Below are 24,311 nucleotides of genomic sequence, written 5' to 3' on the forward strand. Positions count from 1 at the left end.
GGTTGTCCACTTTCCTGTTTAATTAAAAGCGGCAGCTAACCATTATTAATTGCGCTGCGTCAAGGTAAATTTAATATGCAAAAATAACCTAAGTATCATTTTGTAATAGTCTGCTATTTCACTACCCTGCTATTTTTTATTCATTTGTGGGGCACAGGCGTTGCTGGCTGGCCAGCATTTATTGCCCATTCTTAGTTGTCTTTGAGAAGGTGGTGGTGGTGGTGAGCTGCCTCACACGCTGTGAGTTAATCTACAATGCGGTTAGTGAGGGAATTCAGGATTTTGACCCAGTGACGGCGAAGGAATGGCGATATGGGGCAACATGGTGGCACAGTAGTTGACACTGCTGTCTCACAGTGCCAGGGATACGGGTTTGATTCCTGGCTTGGGTCACTGTCTGTGTGGGGTTTGCACATTCTCCCCGTGTTTGCGTGGGTTCCCTTCGGGTGCTCCGGTTTCCTCCCCCAATGCTGGGGGAGCATTTACCATTTTAAATTCTCCCTCTGTGTACCCGGACAGGCACCGGACAGTGGCGACCACGGGATTTTCACAGTAACTTCATGCGGTGCTAATGTACATCTACTTGTGACACTGATAAATAATACTGTAAATATATTTCCAACTCAGGATGGTGAGTGGCTTGGAGGTGGTGGTATTCCCATGTATCTGCTGCCCTCGTCCTTCTAGATGGAAGTAATCTGCTATTCTGCTTTATGGCACTCACTTCTCAAGTATGATATGATGCCAGGGTGCTGCTGCATATTGAACAAAGAACAAAGAACAACTCAGCATGGTAAACAGGCCCTTCAGCCCAACGAGCCCCCACCACTATTTTAACAATGTGTTTTTCCTCCACCACCCTTGACCTGTGTCTATGCTTATGGTACCCCCATTGGAAACCAGATTAAGGGGAGAATAATTTAGGGAATTATTATATAGGAGGCTTGGCCCAAACAGGACAGAGTGGCTTCACCTACACCAGAAACATGTAAAAAGCAGCAAAACTATGAGAGGGACGTTCCTATCCCTCCATCTCCACTTTCCAAGGCTGGATGTAACAAACCGACTGTTTCTGATCAGAATGGAGGTGATAGCTTCAGTCCAATCATGCCTGCTGTCACTGACTGAGAATGAACTTACTCTCACCGGTCCTTCTAGTGGTTATGGGTTTGGAAGGTGCTGTCAAAGGGGCCTTGGTGAACTGTTGCAGCGTATCTTGTAGAGGGTACTCTGTGTGTTGGCGGAGGATGCAGTGAATGTTGGAGTTTGTGGGTGGGGTGCCAATCAAGGGGGGCTGCTTTGTCCTGGATGGTGTTGAGTTCTTGAGTGTTATTGGAGCTGCACCCATCCAGTTAAGGTGAGAATATTCCATTACAATCCTGACCTGTGGATGGTGGACAGGTTTTGGACAGTCAGGAAGTGAGTTACTCAAAATACAATTCCCAGCCTCTAACCTGCCACAGTATTTATATGGTTAGTCCAGCTCATCTTTTAGTCAATGGTAACCCCCAGGATGTTGATAGTGGGGGATTCAACAATGGTAATGCCATTGAGTATCATGGGTCTGGTTAGATTCTCTCTTGTTGGAGGTGGTCATTGCCTGGCATCTGTGTAACTTGCCACTTGTCAGCCCAAGCCTTGATATTGTCAAGGTCTTGCTACATTTGGACATGAATATTTGAGGAGTCACGAATGGTCCTGAACATTGTTTAGTCATCAGCGAAAATCCCACTTCTGACCTTATGAAGGAAGGAGGGAAGGTCATTGATGAAGCAGCTGAAGATGGATTGGACCAAGGACACTAACCCTGAGGAACTCCTACAGAAATGTCCTGGATGATTCACCTCCACCCACCACAACCATCTTCCTTTGTACCTAATGACTCCAACCAGAGTTTTCTCCTAGTTCTCATTGACTCCAGTTTAGCTCCTTAGTTCATGGAATTATGGAAAGTTTATGGTACAGAATGGTGCCCACATCTGACGCCATGACAACAGGTTGGGAATAGATCTTGTCCTGAGGCTCCAGAGATTTTGAGCCCTGGAAATTCCCAGCAGCAAAGCAAAGCTGACCATAAAAGATAAAACCAAATTCTATTCTAACTAAAAATATGTTTGGATAAGACAAGAGAGGCAAAGTGTGTCATGGTCTTTGGTTATTCTCTTATTAAACCCTATCCCTTTTTTTCTATTGCAGTGATGGTCGGACAGTGGCTATCAAAAGGATTCCCAAGAAAACCTTCACCCTCTCAAAAACCATCAGGAAAGAAGTAAAGCAAGTGAGGTACGGACTGATTTTTGAGAAAGAAGAGATCAGAACCGTCTATAAAAAGCACGTCAATTTATTCTGATCTAACTTAATTTAAAATACTAACTTAGTATGCTATCTGTATGTTTAAAGAATTCAGGGATGGAGGCTTGAGGCTTTTTTAGTCATTCATGGGACATGGGCAGCATTTATTGCCCATCCCCAGCTGCCCTTGAGAAGGTGGTGGTGAACTGCCTTTTTGAATCACTGCAGTCTATGTTCTGTGGGTTGACCTACAATGCTGTTGGGGAGGGATTTCCAGGATTTTGACCTAGTAATTGCGAAAGAACGGTGATATATTTCCAGGTCAGGATGGTGAGTGGCTTGGAGGGGAACTTGCAGGTGGTGTATCTGCTGTCTTTGTCCTTCTAGATGGAAGTTATCATGGATTTGGAAGGTGCTGTCTACGGGTCTTTGGTGAATTGCTGCAGTGCATCTTGTAGATAGTACATACTATTGCTACTGAACCTCGGTGGTGGAGGGAGTGGATGTTTGTATCTGTGGTGCCAATCAAGCGGGGCTGCTTTGTCCTGGATGGTGTTGAGTTTCTTGAGTGTTGTTGGAGCTGCACCCATCCAGGCAAGTGGAGAGTATTCCCTCACACTCCTGACTTGTGCCTTGTAGATGGTGGACAGGCTTTGGGGAGTCAGGAGGTGAGTTATTCACCGCAATATTTCAGGCCTCTGACCTGCATTGCGTGAAATCAATGGAAGTAGAGAACAAATAATTGTTGGTGAGTGGACATAGGATGAAGTGGTATGTGTGAGCAGTGAAATCCCCACCCTGTACACTGATGAACTAATGCTGGCTAACTTTAGAATGAACTGGTTGGGACAGTGTTCAGGGATCACAGTTATTGGCTTCAGCACCCTTGGATTAGGTTAGGAAATTGACCATGGCTGTCATTTCATTATCAAGAAACCCCTTCATGCTGAAAGTATATGTGTGGCCAAGGTAGTGAAGAGCTGGAGCCCCACCATGTGTTAAGCATCCTTCACTGTTAATGCCTTGGCTCACATATTCTGTGGGTAACCTAGGAATGGCATCAAAGGTTGCCCAGCGCAGATGTACAAACTAGACACGATACACACCGTCAGGGGAGAAAATGGTCTGAGGAAGAAGATATAAAAATTTGGCAAGGCAAGCGGAGTCCAACACGGACTCCAACACGAGATTGCTGAAGGAAGTGTATCAACCTGAGTGATATAAAGACACTGTCCCCATTATGAATCAGAGACACCAAAGTAGGTGCAAAAATGAGGATTATACAGGAAGAATGTCTTTATAATTGTGAGGGAAGTTTGAACAGGCTGGGGCTTTTTTTCTCTGGAAAAGAGCTAGGAGACCTGATAGAGGCCTTTAAAATCATGTAAGGGTTTGACAGCATAGACCCAGAGAAGTTACTTGTGGAGGAGACCAAAATGGGGAGAATTAGCTGGGAACCTTGCATTACCATGGGTGCCTAGTGTGTACCGCTCGACAGTCACCAGGCAGGGGTGTTCTCTTCCTGTTGGGGAAAACTTCAGCAGTCTTGGACATCCAGCCCCTGATCTTTGGGTAAGCATTCTCCAAGGCGGCCTTCACAACACATGACAACGCACAGTTGCTGAGCAGAGACTGATAGCCAAGTTCCGCACACGTGAGGGCGGCCTCAACCGGGATCTTGGGTTCATGTCACACTATCTGTAACCCCCATAATGACTTGCCTGGTCTTGCAAAATCTCACTAACTGTCCTGGCTGGAGACAATACACATCTCTTTAACCTGTGCTTAACCCTCTCTCCACTCACATTGTCTGTACCTTTAAGACTTGATTACCTGTAAAGACTCGCATTCCAACCATTATTTTGTAAATTGAGTTTGTGTCTTTATATGCCCTGTTTGTGAACAGAACTCGCCTGATGAAGGGGCAGCGCTCCAAAAGCTTCTGGCTTATGCCACCAAATGAACCTGTTGGACTTTAACCTGGTGTTGTGAGACTTCTTACTGTGTTTACCCCAGTCCAACATCTCCACATCATGCCCAGTGTTTATCAGAGGTGGTAATCAGACGTTTATCCATACCTTAATAAAACAGAAAATGTTGGAAAATCTCAGCTGGCCTGTGGAGAGAGAAACAGAGTTAACATTTCAAATCTGTCTGACTCTTTTTCAGGGTTTTCCAGCATCTACAGTATCTTTCTTTTACTGATCTATACAGTATTGAGGGCTGACATCAGCTCCCAGTATAATAGATACCCAGGTGCTGCGTGCTATTCTGTCAGTTAGAGGCTGGTTGCTGCTGTTACGCAGCACCCAACACCCCCCACCCTCCTCCTACAGGGTCAGAAATGGATCCCCCTCCCACCTCCCAACCAAGTTCAATTCATCCATCACCTCTGTGCTCGCTGATCTCCACCGCCTCTCAATTCCATAAACAGGGAGACAACGGCCTGGTGATATTATCATAAGATTATTAACCCACAAACTCAGCTAATGTTCTGGGGACCTGAGTTCGAATGAGGTGGTGGGCTCCTGTAGGCTGCAAAGAGACATTAATAGGATGCAGAGCTGGGCCAAAAAATGGCGGATGGAGTTTAACCCTGATAAGTGTGAGGTGATTCATTTTGTCAGGACAAATTTGAATGCAGATTACAGGGTCAACGGCAGAGTTCTGAGGAATGTAGAGGAACAGAGAGATCTTGGGGTTCATATCCACAAATCTCTGAAGAGGTTAGAGCTGTGAAGAAGGCGTATAGTGTGTTAACGTTTATTAACAGGGGGTTTGAGTTTAAGAGCCATGGGGTTATGCTGCAACTATACAGGACATTGGTGAGATCACATTTGGAATATTGTGTGCAGTTCTAGTCACCTCAGTATAAGAAGGATGTGGAAGCATTGGAGAGAGTGCAGAGGAGATTTACCAGGATGCTGCCTGGTTTGGAGGGTAGGTCTTATGAGAAAAAGTTGAGCGATCTAGGGCTTTTCTCTTTGGAGTGGAGGAGGATGAGAGGTGACTTAATAGAGGTTTATAAGATGACGAGAGGGATTGATAGAGTGGACGTGCAGAGACGATTTCCTCGGGCGGATGTAGCTGTTACTAGGGGGCATAACTATAAGGGTCATGGTAGGAGATCTAGGAGGGATGTCCGAGGTAGGTTCTTTACTCAGAGAGTGGTTGGGGTTTGGAATACACTGCCTGCTGTGATAGTGAAGTTGGATACTTCAAGCGGTTATTGGATAGGCACATGGAGCACTCCAGAATGATAGGGAGTGGGATAGCTTGATCTTGGGATTGGACACAACATTGAGGGCCGAAGGGCCTGTTCTGTGTTCTTAACCTTTATTTCTGACATTTAAATAGTGCTGATTAGTATTCAGCGCATGATTCCATTGTGCACATGTTAGTTTTGATAGTTTTATTTGCCACTTGCTTCATTCCAGGGAACTCGATCATCCAAATCTGTGTAAGTTTATTGGAGGATCTGTTGAGGTGCCCAATATTACCATCATTACTGAATACTGCCCCAAAGGGAGCCTGGCTGATGTTCTCTTCAATGACGATATTCCCTTAAACTGGGGTTTCAGGTAAATAACAATCTCAGATGATTTGTTTACAAAAAGCTGTCGTTTTTAGGTCTGACTCTGAGTAATATTAATCCTCCCACCTCTGTAACATCACCATCTTAGCCCCTGCTGCAACACCAAAGGCTGCTGAATGCCACTTCTCCCTCGCCCCCACCTCCCCCCTAGGATTTATTAACTCCAGGTTAGCTCATTCCAACACCCAGCAGCCATCCAACTCTCTGATGTCTACCTGCTAACTCACGCCAAGTTCAATTCATCCATCATCTCTGTGCTCTCTGATCTCCATTCCCTCTCAGTTCCACAAATGGGGAGGGGATAGCCTAGTGGTGTTATCGCAAGATTATTAACCCAGAACCTCTGGGACCTGAGTTCAAATCCCGCCACTGGCAGCTGGTGGAATTTGTATTCAATAAAAAATATCTGGAATTTAGAATCTACTGATGACCATGAAACCATAATCGATTGTTGGAAAAACCCATCTGATTCATTAATGTCCATTAGGGAGGGAAATCTGCCATCCTTACCTGGCCTGGCCTACATGTGACTCCAGACCCATAACAAAGTGGCTGACTCTCAACTGCCCTTGGGCAACTAGAGATGGGCAATAAATGCTGGCCAACCAGCGATACCCATGTCCCATGAATGAATTTCTAAAAGTCCTCAATTTTAAATTTCTCGTCATTGTTTTCAAAGTCCCCTCCCCTTCATGACCTCGTCCAACCCTATTTCTGTAATTTCCTCCAGCCCCAAAGCCTTCAACGCCATTCAAAATCCTGCTTCTGGTGTGCTCCCAATTTCCCGTGGGCTGGCATTGATCTTTAGCTACTTAGGTCCTGAGCTCTGAAATGATTTTCTTCAACATCTACCCCTTTGCCCTCTTTCTCCTTCTTTCAGATATTCCTTAAAATCTGCCTCCTTGATCAAGCATCTCAGCTCGAGAGTGTCCTGGGCCCAACCATCTTCAGCTTCTCCCTCAATGACCTTTCCTTATCGTAAGCTCAGAACTGGGAACGTTCGCTGATGACTGCATAATATTCAGCACCATTCACCCCTCCTCCAGGTCTTGAAGCTGCCCGTATACAGCTGGACCTGGATGACTGTGCCAACATTAAACCCCACACTCAATGGTTCCTTCCCTCGACGTTTCCACCACTCCATCTCTCTCTCTGTATCTCCTTTTGAGGCCCTCATTAAATTCTACCTCTCTGACAAAGCTGTTGACTACGCACACCCTCCTTTTAACTCATTATCCATTTACCCTGCGGAATATTTTCTGTGTTAAAGGCGCGATAGGAATGTACATTTTTGTTGTTGTTGTAGACTCTCATTTGCAATGGACTTGGCCAGAGGAATGGCCTACCTTCACCAGCACAAAATCTACCACGGGAGATTACAGTCAATGAACTGCGTCATCGATGATAGATGGGTTTGCAAAATCTCAGGTAATGCTCGACAATGTGACGGACAGTTTAATGCATTGCAGCTTCTTGCACACAGTCACGCTGTTAACTGGTATTTCGGTTTTATTGTTTAAAGATTACGGTTTGGCAGCCTACAGAAAGAATGATTTTGAGGAATTTACCCACACAACCAATACCAAGATGAGCCGCATTTACTGTGCTCCGGAAGTACTGACAGGAATCGCTTCGAATGTGACTCCCACTGCAGATGCCTACAGGTAATTCCACTAAAACTCTAACTGCTCCCGTCACGTCATTGTTCATCAGATTGAGTGGATGGTTTGAGTTTAAATTGATTTATTGGTATCACAAGTCAGCTTATATTAACACTGCGATAAAGTTACTGTGAAAATCCCCTAGTCGATACACTCTGGCACCTGTTTGGGTACACAGAGAGAAATTTAGTGTGACCAATGCACCTAACCATTTCGGATTCTGGGAGGAAGCTGGAACTCCTGGAGGAAACCCACACGGACATGGGGAGAATGTGCAATTCTACACAGACAGTGACCCAAGCCAGGAATTGAACCCGGGTCCCTGGTGCTGTGAGGCAGTAGTGCTAACCAATTGGTTGACGGGGATATGCAGAATCCTAGCTCGGAATAGGGGAGAGAGGAGGTTGTGTCTGGCTTTTTTGGCCACAGCTGGAGTGCTGTGTACATTCCTAGTCACCTCACTACAGGGAGGATGTGATTGCACTGGAGGGAGTTACAGAGGAGGATCACTGGGATGTAACTTGGGATGGAGCATTTGAGCCAAAAAGAGAGACTGGATAGGCCTGGATTGTTTTCTTTAGACCAGAGAAGGTTGGACAGGACATGATTGAGGTGTATAAGATTATGAGGGGAATGGACAGAGTGAGATCAGCTGTTCCCCTTGGTTGAAGGGGCAGTCATGAGGGGGCAGAGTTTTAGGTTGAGGGGTAGGAGATTCAGAGGGGATTTGAGAAAAAAAAATCACTCAGAGGGTAGTGGGATCTGGAATGCAGTGCCTGGGAAGGTAATGGAGGCTGGAAACCTTACAACATTTAAGAAGTATTTGGATGGACACCTGAAACATTCAGTGATATGTGAAAAGTGCTGGAAAATGAGATTAATGTGACTTTAGTGGCAGTTATTGTCTTCCAAACTTGATGGGCTGAAGGGCCTTTCCTAGCTGGAAACTCTCTATGACTATGACCTGGTTCATATGACCTGGAGTACTGTGTGCAGTTTTGGGCGCCGCACCTGCGCAAGGATATTTTGGCCCTGGAGGGAGTGCAGAGGAGGTTTACTAGGCTGATACCGGAGTTGAGGGGATTGAGCTATGAGGAGAGGCTGAATAAACTAGGCTTGTACTCGTTAGAGTTTAGAAGAATGAGGGGAGATCTCATTGAGACGTATAAGATGATGAATGGGATGGATAGGATAGAGGTGGAGAGACTCTTCCCGCTCAAAAAAGACAGCAGGACTAGGGGGCACAGCCTCAAGATAAAGGGGAGGCGGTTTAGAACGGAGTTGAGGAGGAACTTCTTCACTCAAAGGGTGGTGAATCTCTGGAATTCTCTGCCCGTTGAAGTGGTGGAGGCTGCCTCGCTAAATATTTTTAAGAAGCGGGTTGATGGGTTCTTGATAAGAGAGGGGATTAAGGGTTATGGGGAGAGGGCGGGAAAGTGGAACTGAGCCACAACAGATCAGCCATGATCTTATTGAATGGCGGGGCAGGCTCGAAGGGCTAGATGGCCTACTCCTGCTCCTATTTCTTATGTTCTTATGTTCTTATGGTTCAGTTCTGGCTGGATTATTGTTGTCCACTGTCAGGTGCCACTCTTTGAAAGGAATCTGAGGGCATCGGAGAGGACGTAGAGAATTTGCCGGAATATTTCCGGGAGCGAGAGGTGACTCAAGGAGAAATGTTTCCACACAGCAAGTGGTTAAGATCTGGGATACACTACCTGAGAGTGTGGAGAAGGCCGATTCAGTTATGGCTTTCAAGGGAATTGGACAATAATTTGAAAAGAAAGTATTTGCGGGGGCTACAGAGGGAAAGGTTTGGGGTGATAGTCTCCCAGGGATAGGCTGAATGGCTGTAACCATTCCATGGTCTCATGATTCTATGAAGTTAAGATGAGTGGTTGCGTAATTTGGAGAATTCAGAAGAAACTTCTTTATCCAGAGAGTGGTGAGATGTGGAATTTGGTCCCCATACAGAGGTAAAGTAAAGAAATATAGAACATAGAACAGGAACAGGCCCGTCAGCACATGATGTTGTGTTGAACATGATGCCAAATAAACTAATCCCTTCTGTCTGCCCTTAGCCTATATTCCTCTACTCCTTTCTTACTTATGAGCTTTTCTAAAAACGTCCCAGTGAGAGAAAATTCAGGTTTTAATAATAATGCCAGGATTTTCTGACCCTTCTCACTACCGAGATCTTTTGGTCCTGTCAAAAGTCATTGACCATTCGGCCCATTCTACCCCCCCTACCGCCCCCCTCCCCCCCGCCCCCCTGACTCTGTGGCAGGTCCCACTAGGATAGAGACATAAAATCCCAATTTAAGAGTTTTCCAAGGATGGACCAAGTTTTTTTCAACCCTTTCTTTAGTTTGGATTTTGTGGAATGGTATTAAGGTGGGTTTCAATTCGATGTCTGAGAAATTCGTGACGACCAATCAGGATAAATGAAAAATGTTAGTTCTTCTCGATTGGCTCAATAGAAGAGGCACAGGTCCAGACAAGACTTTCCTATTGGTTGTTGAGAAGGTTGAGTTCACCAGGTTGAAGAGCTAGATCTCGGGTGGAATCTTCTGGTTGCTTGTGTCGATGGGATTTTCTGGTCCCGCTGCAGTGAATGAAAATTCGGCTGAGCGCCAAATTCCACAACCTCGCTTACAGCAGCGGCAGAGTGTGAACAGCCAGTAAGATTGCACCTATCATTTCTCATTGGTGACAGAAATTATAATTCTTGTTTTCTTTCCAGTGAGGTGTCCCTTCCTCACTTCTAAAACAAACTGTTCTTTATGTCTGCATCCAGCTACTCCATAATACTGCTCGAAATTGCGACACGTTGTTACCCAGTTCCGGTAAGTATATTACCTTCTTGATTGCCCATTTGTATGTGGCAGTTCACATACCTTGATTCACCTGAATTAAACTGCAATTTGTTACATCTACTTGTGCTCAAGGGAGACATTGACCTTGACAAGATAGAACCAAGCTGGCGTCCACATCTTCCTGAAATGAATGCTGGAAAGGCCGATAGTGACTGTCCAAATCAGAGAGACTACACTGAGGTACAGTACCTGCACTGCGAAACCAGATCCTGCACACTAACAACAACGAGGTAGCCTCGGGTGAATTCAGATAGAAAGTTAAACACAATTCTCACAACACCAGGTTAAAGTCTAACAGGTTTACCTGGTAGCAAAATCCACTAACTCTCGGAGCGCTGCCCCTTCATCAGGCGAGTGGGAGTCCTATTCACAAACAGGCCATATAAAGACATAAAGTCAATTTACAAAACAATGGTTGGAATGCGAGTCTTTACAGGTAATCAAGTCTTAAAGATATAGACAATGTGAGTGGAGAGAGTGTTAAGCACAGGTTAAAGAGATGTGTATTGTCTCCAGACAGGACGGTTAGTGGGATTTTGCAAGCCCAGACAAGTCATTATGGGGGTTACAGATAGTGTGACATGAACCCAAGATCCCGGTCGAGGCCGTCCTCATGTGTGTGGAACTTGGCTATCAGTCTCTGCTCAGCGACTCTGTGCTTTTGTGTGCTGTGAAGGCCGCCTTGGAGAACGTTTACCCAAAGATCAGACAGCGACACATGAACCCATGAGTCTGTACCGACCACAATCTCACCCAGGCCCCTATCCCCAAAACTCCATGTATTTACTCTAGTTAGTCCCCCTGACATTAAGAAGCAAGTTAGCACGGCCAATCCAGCTAAGCCGCACACCTTTGGCGTGTGGGAGGAAACCGGAACACCCGGAGGAAACTCACACAGACACAGGCGGTATGTACAAACTCCATACAGACAGTCACCTAAGGCTGGAATCAAATCTGAGTCCCTGGTGCTGTGAGGCAGGGGTGCTAAACATTGTGCCTCTGAGCTGCCACATGGTCTGGATCAGGGTATTTGCCCGCTGGCATCATGGGGAATCGGGCACGGAGGCAAAATTCTGGTCAGGTTTTCACCTACATCTCGTTAGCGAGATGCAAATCAGTTTGCTGAATTCCATCCAGTGGGTTTCCCAATCCACAATGGCGGACACCAGCGAGCGATCCCGTAAGAAAGTCAGACCGGCATAATACCAATCTTTGGACCCTCACTGAATTCTATCCCATCCACCATTGTAGTTGCCAGCAGGATCATGGGAGAATCATTGTCAGCTATAAATGCGTTGTTAATTTCGAACTGCAGTTTTAATGCAATCTTCTTTCTTTTGTTTAAAGCTGATAAAAAAGTGTTGGGCCCACAATCCACTTCTGAGGCCAACCTTTGAGCAGATTAAGAAGATGCTTGAGAAAATGAATCCCAACAAAGTGAGCCCGGTTGATATGATGATGAATTTGGTAAGTCGTTATTCTTGAACAACTTGATTTGCTCTAGTTCCTTAAACGCAACATCAGAATTATTCTAGACCTCTATCGATGTGTTTGAACTTTGTCCTTTTCAAGCCAAAGGGTATCAGAGCTGGAAATGGAGGAGCTTCTGTTTTAGGCATTGGGCAGTTCCTTCCCATGTTGAGATAAAAAGTAAATCCACAGACGGACAGAAAAGCTTGCATTTATGTAGCGCCTTTCATGGCCTTGGGTTGCCCCAAAGCACTTTGCTGACAATAATGTCTTTTGAATGGTGGCACAGCGGTTAGCACTGCAGCCTCACAGTGCCAAGGACCCAGGTTCGATTCCGGCTTTGGCTCTGTGTGGAGTTTGCACTTTCTCCCAGTATCTGCATGGGTTTCCTCTGGATGCTCCAGTTATTTCCCACAGTCCAAGGGCGTGGAGGTTAGGTGTATTGGCCATGGTAAATACACAGTGTGGATTAGGGTGGAGATGGGAGGTGGGGGTTGGGGTATGGGCTTGGATAAGATGCTGTTTCAGAGAGTCAGTGTTGACTCGATGGGCTGAATGGCCTCCACCTGCACTGTGGGAATTCTGTGGTCCATCAATGGTCTTTCTTCCATCATCCCAAAATAGCAATTCCATCTCATCACCATCAGAGCCATGGGTTTAAACCTGAACAAGTCAAATTTTTATGTTCCTTGCATCAGGATTAAAGTTACAAGGCCAGATTGCAAATTGGAGCCATTGGTTTATTCCAGTTTTAATTCCATAATATTTTAGAGTGCGTTCTGTCCATTTTCATTTACAGAAATTGCTAATCACATCTCGGTCAGTAAACTTATCGAATACACGAGAATTCTCTCATTGTTTACCTGTAGATGGAAAAGTACAGCAAGCATCTGGAGGTTATTGTGGCAGAAAGGACTCAAGATCTTCTACAGGAGAAACAGAAGACTGATTGTCTCTTATACAGTAAGATACCTCTGTTAACATCCAACCCTTGTCTTTATTCTAACAGAACATTCACAGTGCGAGGTTGTGTAAAACCTGATTGAATGTATTTACTATTGCATATGTTACCAGGTATGTTACCAAAGGAAGTAGCTGATGATCTGCGCCAAGGGATCACATCACAAGCTCAGAGTTACTCGAATGCCACGGTGTTTTTCAGGCATGTTCCTTAGCTGTTGTGTATCTGATTTCACTGTTGTGATGGCGAGAGTGTTGTTATTGGTGTTGTCTCTGCTGTGAATTCTACAATCAGCAAACTGATGGGATCTTAGCTGGGATCTTTCTATTCCAACATCAAGCGTTCCCAAAGCACACAGTTAGACGCAGAGTGTATCTCATTTCCCTTATCTTATAGGGGAGGCATTGGCCTAGTGGTATTATCGCTAGACTATTAATCCAGAAACTCAGCTCATGTTCTGGGGTCCAGGGTGCGAATCCCACCACGGCAAGTGGTGGAATTTGGATTCAATTTTTAAAAAATCTGGAATTAAGGATCTACTGGTGACTGTGAAACTGTTATTGATTATCGGGAAAAACGCATCTGGTTCACTAATCCCCTTTACGGAAGGAAATCTGCTGTCCTTACCTGGTCTGGTATACATGTGACTCCAGAGCCACAGCAATGTGGTTGACTCTCAACTTGCCCACCAAGGGCAACAAGGGAAGGGCAATAAATGCCAGCCCAGCCAGTGATGCTCGTGTCCAATGAATGAAAAAAAACCTCAAAGTGCCCAGGCCTCATCAGAGGCACCATTAATGCTGGACATACCAACAGGTTAGACCAACTCTTCAGAGACAGACAGTGAAAGTCAATGACCTTCAGAACTGACCAGTTGAATATTTCCAGCATTTACGGTTGAAGGACAGAAGAACATAATAAATAGGAGGAGGAGTAGGCCATTCAGCCCCCTGAGCCTGCTCCACCATTCGAAATAGAAATATAGAAACTAGAAGCAGGAGTAGGCCATTTGGTCTTTCAGGCCTGTTCTGCCGTACATCCTCATTATAGCTGATCATTGAGTTCAATATTCTGATGTCACCCTTCCCCCCCACCCCCATATCCCCTGATCCATTTAACCCCAAGAGCTACATCTAATTTCTCTTTGAAATCAGACAATATTTTGGCCTCAACTACTTTCCGTGTAGTGAATTCCACACATTCACCACTCTCTGGGTGAAGAAAATTCTCCTCACCTCAGTTCTAAAAGGTTTACCCCTTATCCTCAAACTGTGAGGTCTAGTTCTGGATTCCTCCACCAATGGGAGCATTCTTTCTGAATTTTATAAGTTTCAATGAGATCCCCTCTCATTCTTCTAAACCCCAGTGAATAATATCACCATGGCTGACTGGATTGTGGCTTCAACTCTATTTTCCTGCCTGTTTCCCAGAGCCTCGAGTCCCTTTTTGATCAGAAACTGTATAAATTAGCCCTGAATACATTCCATATTCTACCTCCCACTGCTGTCTGGGGGGGATCATTCCAAATATTAACTACATTCTGAAAAAAAAATTCCTCCTCATCTCCATTTAAACTGGAGACTTCTAATTCTGAAATTGTGTTCCCTAGTTCTAGATTCCTACACTCAAGAAAACATCCACTCAGTCTCCACCCTGTCAAGCTCCCTCACAGTTGACGGGTTTTAAGAACATAAGAACATAAGAAATAGGAGCAGGAGTAGGCCATCTAGCCCTTCGAGCCTGCCCCGCCATTCAATAAGATCATGGCTGATCTGTCGTGGCTCAGTTCCACTTTCCCGCCCTCTCCCCATAACCCTTAATCCCTTCTCTTATCAAAAACCCATCAACCCGCTTCTTAAAAATATTTAGCGAGGCAGCCTCCACCACTTCAACGGGCAGAGAATTCCAGAGATTCACCACCCTTTGAGTGAAGAAGTTCCTCCTCAACTCCGTTCTAAACCGCCTCCCCTTTATCTTGAGGCTGTGCCCCCTAGTCCTACTGTCTTTTTTGAGCGGGAAGAGTCTCTCCACCTCTATCCTATCCATCCCATTCATCATCTTATACGTCTCAATGAGATCTCCCCTCATTCTTCTAAACTCTAATGAGTACAAGCCTAGTTTATTCAGCCTCTCCTCATAGCTCAATCCCCTCAACTCCGGTATCAGCCTAGTAAACCTCCTCTGCACTCCCTCCAGGGCCAAAATATCCTTGCGCAGGTGCGGCGCCCAAAACTGCACACAGTACTCCAGCTGCGGCCTCACCAATGCCCTATACAGCTGCAGCAAGACCTCCCTACTTTTATATTCAATCCCCCTCGCTATGAAGGCCAGCATCCCATTCGCCTTCCTGACCACCTGCTGCACCTGCAAGCTGGGTTTTTGCGATTCATGCACAAGGACCCCGAGGTCCCTCTGCACCGTCGCCTGCTGCAGTTTTTCGCCACGTAAGTAATAGTCCTTCCTACCATTCTTCCTACCAAAGTGGACCACCTCACACTTGCCAACATTAAATTCCATTTGCCATTTCCTGGCCCATTCGCCCAGCCTATCTAGATCCTTCTGCAGACTCTCCACACCCTCCGCACAATTTGCCGTTCCCCCAATCTTGGTGTCATCAGCAAATTTCGACACCCTGCACTCGGTTCCCTCCTCCAGATCATCTATATAAATGGTAAATAGCTGAGGCCCCAGCACCGACCCCTGGGGCACCCCACTAGTCACCATCCGCCAATCCGAATAGCACCCATTGACCCCCACTCTCTGCCTCCTATTTGACAACCAATCCTCTATCCACGCTAACACCCTACCCCCAACTCCATGTCCCCTGACCTTCTGCAATAACCTCTTGTGAGGTACCTTGTCAAACGCCTTCTGAAAATCCAGAAAGACCACATCCACCGGCTCTCCTCTATCCACTGCCCTAGACACATTAATAAGGTTTTAATAAGGTCACCGTTCATTTTTTTAAACCTCTCAGTACATGTTCACCCAGAGGCTGGGAGTTACTCAGAAAGTAACTCACTTCCTGACTCCCCAAAGCCTGTCCACTATCTACAAGGCACAAGTCAGGAACGTGATGGAATATTCTCCACTTGCCTGGATGAGTGCAGCTCCAACAGCACTCAAAAAGCTCAACACCATCCAGGACAAAGCAGCTCCTTCACCAACTTAAACATACACCGTTGGCGCACCGTGGCAGCAGTGTGTACCATCTACAAGATGCACTGCAGCAACTCGCCAAAGCTCCTTCAACAGCATCTTTCTACCACTTAGAAGAACAGGAGCTGCAGATACCAGAGAACACCACCATGTGGAGGTTCCCCTCTGAGTCACACACCAGCCTGAATTACAGACAGGCAATAAACGGTGGCCTTGCCAGTAACATCCACATCCCATGAAGACAAAAAAAATCCTGCTCAATTTCTCTTCAAAGGCAACTGCTTCGTCCCAAGAATTAAAGAGGCAACTTTCTCTTAACTGCCTTCAATGCAAGCATTGCCCTCCTTCTATAAGATAACCAAAACTGTACGCAGCATCCCAGATACAGTCTCATAAACGCCCTGTACTACTGAAGGAAGACTTTTGTACTCCATCCCCCTTATAACCTTGCACTTGCATTCCTAATGACTTAGAGTCATAGAATCCCTATAGTGCAAAAGGAGGCCATTTGGCCCATCGAGTCTGCACCAACCACAATCCCACCCAGGCTCTATTCGCGTAACCTCACTTATTTATCCTGCTAATCCCCTGACATTAGGGTGAATTTAGCATGGTCAATCAACCTAAGCAGCGCATCTTTAGACTGTGGGAGGAAACCGGAGCACCAGGAGAAAACCCACGCAGACACAGGGAGAACGTGCATACTCCATACAGACCTGAGGCCGGAATTGAACCCGGGTCCCTAGTGCTGTAAGGCAGCAGTGCTAATCACTGTGCCACCGTGCTGCCCACTTACGGTGCCTACTGGATTCTGCATTTCTGCATTCCTGTGCACAAACTCACACATCACGCACACTGGGTTGGTGAACTGTGAGTAGGCTTGATACAGAAATCTAACAGGATAGCTCAGCATTCAGCTCTGCCCCAGGGATTCAGCAAGGAACAACAGCAACAGCTGCGACTTCATCCGTACACATTCTCCTTTATATCCCAGCTCCACAATGGCATCTTATTTACATATTCACTTAAAGTGATATTGCAGCCTCGGCATTTTAACCTTTTGTAAATCATGTACAAGGACACCCTGATCCCTTGCACTGCAGCATCATGTAGATTCTCTCTATTTAAATAATGTCCTACCTTTCTGCTTTTCCTACCAAAGTGAATAATCTGACATTTTTCCACATTATCCTCCACTATCTGCCAACATTTTGCCTCACGACACCAGGTTAAACTTCTTGGGACTTCCTACTGTGCCCACCCCAGTCTAACACCAGCGTCTCCACAATACTTTGACCACTCTCATCGCCTATCTGTATCCCTTTACAAGCTCCTTGTAACCACATCACAATTTGCTTCCTACCTTTCTTTGTATCATGTACAAATCTGGCTATAATACAATCAGTCCTTTCATCCAAGTTATTCATATCAATGGTAAATAATCAAAGCCCCAGCACTGATCCCTGTGATACTCATTAATTATAGCTTGCCAACCTGAACATAACCCAGTTCTTCAACTTTAGCTGCTCCCTTCCTTTTTATATATTTGTAGAAGCTCGTCTGTTTCGACATTTCTTGTTAGTTTGTTCTCATATCTTTCTTTCTCTCTTTTTTTATTTTTCACCATCATTTACTGGTTTCTAAACTTTTCTGAAATTTCAGACCTACCGCGAATCATTGCAACATTGCACACGTTTTCTTTCAATTTGATATCATCCTGAACTTCCTTAGTTAGCCACAGGTGGTTCATCCTTTTGTTAGAAGCTTGATTTCTTAATGAATATATTGTTGTTGAGATCTGTAGAATATCTCTTTAAATGTTTTCTATTCAACCTTTTTATCCAGTCTACATTAACCAACACAGTCTTCATACCTTTGTTTCAGTTTAAAACATTAGCTTCTGAGCCAGGTTTCTCATGTGCTTTTCTCCTTTTAGTGATATTGTTGGATTCACCATGTTGTCCAGTGCTAGCACCCCTTACCAGGTGGTGGATTTTCTCAACAGACTGTACACCTGCTTCGATGCTATCATTGATAATTATGATGTCTACAAGGTTGAGACAATTGGAGATGCATGTAAGTGTATTTCAAAATTGGGAACTTATCTGTAGTCATTTGATTTTAATTGACAATTCAACTCAATTTCTGATGCTAGGGCCTGTCACTTTGTGAAGACAGTAAGACGTCTGACAACACCAGGTTTAAGTCCAGCCAATTTATTTGATAGTAAACTCACCTACTATGAATTTACTATCAAATAAATTGGTTGGGCTTAAACCTGGTGTTGTCAGACTTCTTACTGTGTTTACCCCAGTCCAATGCTGGCATCTCCACATCATGACTTTGTGAAGATCCAGGGTTTAAAGTGCAGTGTGGCCTTAATTAAACTTATTTTCTTTTGATGGTAATCTCTTGCTGAGCCAAGACAGCCAAAGAGGTTTGAGCCCTAAAGTATATGCAAAGAACCTCATGCCAATTTTAGGGGTGTGTTGAATGTCTGTTTTGATAGCAAATGTTTCTCATGCATGAAATTGGATCTTACTTTCCTCCAGTATACAGTTAATGTGTATTTGCAACAAGGAGACAATCACAAATGGTGGCTCCCATTGATAAAGCATTCAGTGAAACTGGAATGAAAGCCAGCAGATTGCTGGGAGGAGGGTCACTGTACAGTGGGAAATGCAGCAAACATTTTGCAGAGAATAAGGTGTGACAATGACCTAATAATCTATTTTCAAGGTTGATGGTTAAATATTGCTAGAATTTTGAGAAGAGCTTTCTTTCTCTGTACAAGAGTACTGTGGGATCTTTCATTCACCTGAGAGGGCAGGCAGGGGTTAACTTCTCAGCTGTAAAACAGTCTCAGCAACAGTGCAGGAACTCCCGTGGTGATGTATCAAAGATTACTCAAAATCTCCGCATTTGATTGCAACTGCACAACCTTCTGAGCTGAAGGTCTTTTCCACTCGGCATGTGTGACGTAATGAAGCAGAACAATATTTAACTGTACACCGTGCATCCAACCAACACAAGATGGCCGTGAAAGACGGCCGCCAGTACCCATCAGAGCTTGTGCAGAATCTAATGACAGAAAACTCAAATCCGTCCTCCTAAACAGTGAAAACTTCATTTCGGAACTTTGCAAACTTTTAATAATAAATTCTAATTTCACTGCCTGCGCGTCCCCAAAATAATTTGTACCACACCAAAAAAAAGAACATAACTAGACAGACCATTCCTCTGAGCAAATTAAAGGACAAGTCTGAAATTTCAAACAATTCCACACTTCCAGCCCCATGGTATGGGATTTGGCAGGTGGTTGGAAGGGATTGGGGGGTTGGGGGCAGCATAGCCATTTCCCAGTCTCTGGCTTCCTGCTTCCAGCCATGTTTTTCAATATTTCACCTTTTTAATCAATTTCCAAAAGGATAACACAGTACTGCCCATAAAGGCCAGCTCGGCATTGAGCTGGATGGTACAATCTGGTCTGTCCAGCAGAGTGGTGATCAGTGCAACAGGATGAGTGCAATGCTACAGCAGGTAGGCTATGTATGTTACACTCACCTTGTGTTAGCTGGGTCTTCCAGTGAGGTGACAAATATACACAGAAAACCAATGTCACAGTATAAAGGTAAAACTTAATTAAAAAAAAACCAGTGATCAGTGGGAGAAGTCACATCAATGGTCCCAAATGCAGAATGCTCAGACCGCTCGAATAACTTCTCATGTTATCAATAACAAACAGGTCAGCTATACACTCTCGTAATCTGATTCTCTGCCTTACATTAGTTTAAAAGTAATTCCATTTAATGTCTATAGATCAATATAAATCTTTGTTGGTTATTTCACCTATTTGCTTAGTATTTTCCAGCATAATGATTTCTTATTCATCCATTACTAAGCAGATGTTGTTCCCGTTTTAGCGATGACTGCTTCCCTGTTGCCTGAATATGACAGAAAGAAATCCCACAACACCAGCTTAAAGTCCAAACAGGTTTATTTATAGCAAAAGCCGCAAGCTTTCGGGACAGGCTGTCCCTTCGTCAGGTGGCTGGGAGGCAGCCATTACAATAAAGGCCAATGTGGAAGTTCCCACTGACTCACTGCCAAGTTTGGGTAGACATATGCCCCTGTGTTCAGGGTGATCCATGTCTGGGCTACGAACCAAATATTCGTAAGGTTGCAAAATATATATATATGCTTATAATGATCCCCCAGATACGGGTCTGCTAATTAAGGTTCCCATATCTTTGGCTCTAAACTACTGAACTTGCCCATGATGCCTTTGAGTGCCTAGCATTGTTTGAAATGTTTAATCACAGTAAAATATTTTGAAATGCACTTAAAATATCAACTTATATGTCTTAAAATCATAGTTACTTGTTTTAAATCTCTTAGTGCAATAATATGTGGGTAAGTTATCATCCCTCTCCCTATTAGAATGGTAGAATCCCTACAGTGCAGAAGGAGGCCATTTGGCCCATCGAGCTTGCACTGCCAACAATTCCACCCAGGCCCTATCCCTGTAACCCCACGTATTTACCCTGTGAATCCCCCTGGCACTAAGGGGCAATTTAGCATGGCCAACTAACGTATCCCGCACATCTTTGGAGTGTAGGAGGGAATTGGAGAACCCGATAGAAACCCTTGCAGACAGGGGTGGGGGGAACGAGAACTGTTAGCTTTGTCAGTGTTTGTATTTTGTCTGAAATAAAAGAAATCTAAAATAATCACTTTCACTTGAAGTTGCGAACAAATTAAGGTTCCCCTTGCACGTATCACTTTGTTTCAAAAGGGTTAGATGCCAATGAGATTTTCCACTAGCGTGAGCAAGTTTGGAAATTCCAATGATATTTTTGGAAACCAGCTGTTTTAATACCTAGAAATTCCCCCTTCAAATCACCCACCACCTTGACTTGGAAATATATTGGAAGTTCCTTCACTGTCGATGGTCGAGATCCTCGAACACCCTCCTTAACAGCACTGTGGGTGTAGCTCAGGGACTGCAGTGGTTCAAAAAGGCACACACCTTCTCAAGGGCAATTAGGGAGGGGTAGTAAATGCTGGCCTAGCCAGTGACACCTACATCCCATGACTTAAAATGTGGTTCATCACCTTCACAAGGTGAGTAAACGTTGGCCGTACCCACTTCCTATGCATGGGTAAGAAGAAAAGTGGAGTAAAATGGAAGAGGAACTGAGTAAGGAGCCCACGTTCTGTCCTGTCCTGTTGAAACCTGGCAGATGTTTGGGACTGTGGGTAATTGGTGTTCGCTCAGTAGAGATTTCACCTTGTGACCATTTTGGTAACCTGAGACCAGTGAGACATTTAACAAGTTATTCCTGAAATCTGCAACTTCCTAATCACAGTTGCTGCCCAAAAGGGTTAACCTGCTCCATTTTCCTTTCAGCAAATTGTCCTTGTGACAAAACACTTTCTCTTGTCATCACAGTTCACTGCGATTTGCTGAAACAGTCTGCACCAATACAGCTTTCACAGAAACGTGAGCTGTTTGCCAAGCCAAATATTAATTCCTTTTTACTACATAGCACTGGATGTGTGGAGCAGACTCCCTGGAAAAGCTGTGTATATTAATGAGCTCCACTTTGAAACAGCTAAATTGCTAAATTTTGAGGGATTTGGATAAAGTAGATGGAAAGCAATTGTTTCCACAGACAGTTGGATCAGTAATCAAGGGATACCATCAAGGGGAGGCAATGGCCTGGTGGTATTATCACTAGACTATTAATCCAGAAACTCAGCTAATGTTCTGGGGACCCAGGTTCGAATCCCACCACAACAGATGGTGGAATTTGAATTTGATTAAAAAAAGTCTTGAATTCCAAAACTACTGGTGACCATTGCTGATTGTCAGGAAAAACCCATCTCTGGTTCATTAATGCCCTTTAGGGAAGGAAATCTGCTGTCCTTACCCACTCTGGCCTACATTTGGCTCCAGAGCCACAGCAATGTGGTTGAGTTTCAACTGCCCTCTGAACAAGGGCAATTAGAGATGGATAATAAATACTGCTGAGTGATGCAGCATCCTATGAATGAATTTAAAAAAACACAGATTCAATGTAATTGGCAAAAGAACCAGAAGTGACACGGGAAAAAAATGCCTTGTCATGTTTATCGCATCTTTCACAATCTCAGAATGCTTCATTTTGTATCCAATGAAGTACATTCACACTTAGTGTTATAACAAGGAAGCATTTTCTTTTAACCATTGGACATGGGCATCATAGTGGATTCTTAATTCCAGATCATTTTAAAAATTGAATTCAAATTCCACCATCGGCCATTGCAGGATTTGAATCCAGGTCCCCAGAACATTAGCTGAGTTTCTGGGTTAATATCACTGGGCCATCACCACCCCCTGGAGCAGTCAGTTTGCCTATGGGAAGTTCCTACACATCCACAATCCAATGGTAATTAGTTTATCTGTTTTATAGTGATGTTGATTTGAGGTGTAAATATTGGCCAGGACACTGGGGAGAATTCCCTCTGTCATCTTTAAAATAATACCATAGGGTTTTTCTTATCCATGTTACGATTCCCCCTTGCAAACCAAAAGAACCACATTTACTCAACTACCCTGAATGAAGAAATTTACTGACGTGATTTCGTTTTTTTGTAACTTTTTAACACGAATCAGGATCAACATAATATAAACATACTCAACTGCTTCCTGGGATGAAGGACTTATCTTATGAATGAAGAAAGGGTAAATTAACAGGTTCCGGACTCTCCCACCATTGGGAATATCCTCTCTGCGTCTGCCCTGTCTAGTCCTGTTATAATTTTATAAGTCTCCATGAGAACCCGCTCACTCGTCTGAACTCCAGCAAAAACACTCCTAACGTAATCAATCTCTCCAAAACTGCACACAATACTCCAGGTGTGGCCTCACCAAGGCCCTGTATATTGCAAAATCCTTGCTCCTGCACTCGAAATTTCCTACAATAAAGACCGACAGGCTATTTGCCTTCTTTACTGCCTGCTACACCTGCATGCTTACCTTCAGCGACTGGTGCACAAGGACATTCAGGTCCGTCTGCACACTCCCCTCTCCCTAAAACAAGTAACTATGATTTTAAGACCTATAAGTTGATATTTTAAGTGCATTTCAAAATATTTTACTGTGATTAAACATTTCAAACAATGCTAGGCACTCAAAGGCATCATGGGCAAGTTCAGTAGTTTAGAGCCAAAGATATGGGAACCTTAATTAGCAGACCCATATCTGGGGGATCATTATAAGGGTATATATTTTGCAACCTTATGAAGCAGGCTTGAAGGGCCAGATGGCCTACTCCTTGTTCTTATGTTCTCCCAATTTACAGCCATTCAGGTAGTAATCTGCCTTCTTGTTTTTGCTTCTAAAGTGAATAACCTCACATTTATGCAAATTATATTGCACCTGCCATTGATTAGCCCACTCACCCAACCTGTCCAGATCTTTCTGAAGGATCTTTACAACTGCATCACAGTTCGCCCTCCCACCCAACTTGGTATCATCTGCAAACTTTGAGATGTTACATTTTGTTCCCTCATCCAAATCATTAATATATATTCTGAACAGCTGGGCTCCCAGCACCATCCCTGTGGCACCCCACTAATTACTGCCTGCCAATTTAACAAGTACCTATTAATTCCTACTTTTTGTTTCCTCTCTGCCAACCAGTTTTCTATCTTTCTCAATACACTTCCCCCAATCCTATGCGCTTTAATCATGCAAGATTATCTCTTATGTGGGACTTTGTCAAACACTTTCTGAAAGTCTAAATATACCGCATCTATTGGTTCCTCCTTGTCAATTCTACTAGTTATATAGAACATAGAACACTACAGCACAAACAGGCCCTTCGGCCCACAAGTTGCGCCGATCATATCCATACCCACCAGGCCTATCTATAACTCTCAACCCCGTTAAATCCCATGTGCTCACTTTATCAAGCATGATTTCCTCTTCATAAATCCATGCTAACTCTGCCTGATCTGCCACTGCTTTCTAAACACTCTGCCATAAAGTCCTTAATAATGGATTATATATATGAACTATAAATTACGCATGGAAGTGTAGACGCCACAAAGACTGTCTCATGAATCTGATAAGCAATATGAATGGCCTTATAGTCCCAGTTCCTGCTGCACAGTTCCTCCAAGCTGAATTCCAGTCCCTTTCCTTCAAGGATTTAACCAATTGTCCACAGGCAGCAGGGTCCATGTACACAGAGTTCTGCCCATGCAATCTTCCCTCTGTGTCACTTCTTCTTTCCAACATCTTCAGAATT

The 24,311-nt window shown here is 44.3% G+C and overlaps 1 protein-coding gene across 1 annotated transcript in view; it reads left to right on the plus strand.

Annotated features, from left to right (window-relative positions):
* LOC145348249 (atrial natriuretic peptide receptor 2-like) overlaps positions 1 to 24,311 on the plus strand; it is a 79,053-nt gene that overhangs the window by 26,744 nt on the left and 27,998 nt on the right. The window contains exons 11-19 of the mRNA XM_080196451.1: positions 2,197 to 2,283; positions 5,730 to 5,873; positions 7,194 to 7,315; positions 7,410 to 7,551; positions 10,346 to 10,394; positions 11,772 to 11,891; positions 12,764 to 12,857; positions 12,969 to 13,056; positions 17,951 to 18,090. Of these exons, the coding sequence (XP_080052577.1) occupies positions 2,197 to 2,283; positions 5,730 to 5,873; positions 7,194 to 7,315; positions 7,410 to 7,551; positions 10,346 to 10,394; positions 11,772 to 11,891; positions 12,764 to 12,857; positions 12,969 to 13,056; positions 17,951 to 18,090 (986 nt within the window). The remainder of the gene's footprint in view (positions 1 to 2,196; positions 2,284 to 5,729; positions 5,874 to 7,193; positions 7,316 to 7,409; positions 7,552 to 10,345; positions 10,395 to 11,771; positions 11,892 to 12,763; positions 12,858 to 12,968; positions 13,057 to 17,950; positions 18,091 to 24,311) is intronic.

Source organism: Carcharhinus amblyrhynchos, chromosome 9, assembly GCF_965287045.1.
Source record: "Carcharhinus amblyrhynchos chromosome 9, sCarAmb.v2.hapA, whole genome shotgun sequence".
Classification (NCBI taxonomy): Eukaryota; Metazoa; Chordata; class Chondrichthyes; order Carcharhiniformes; family Carcharhinidae; genus Carcharhinus; species Carcharhinus amblyrhynchos.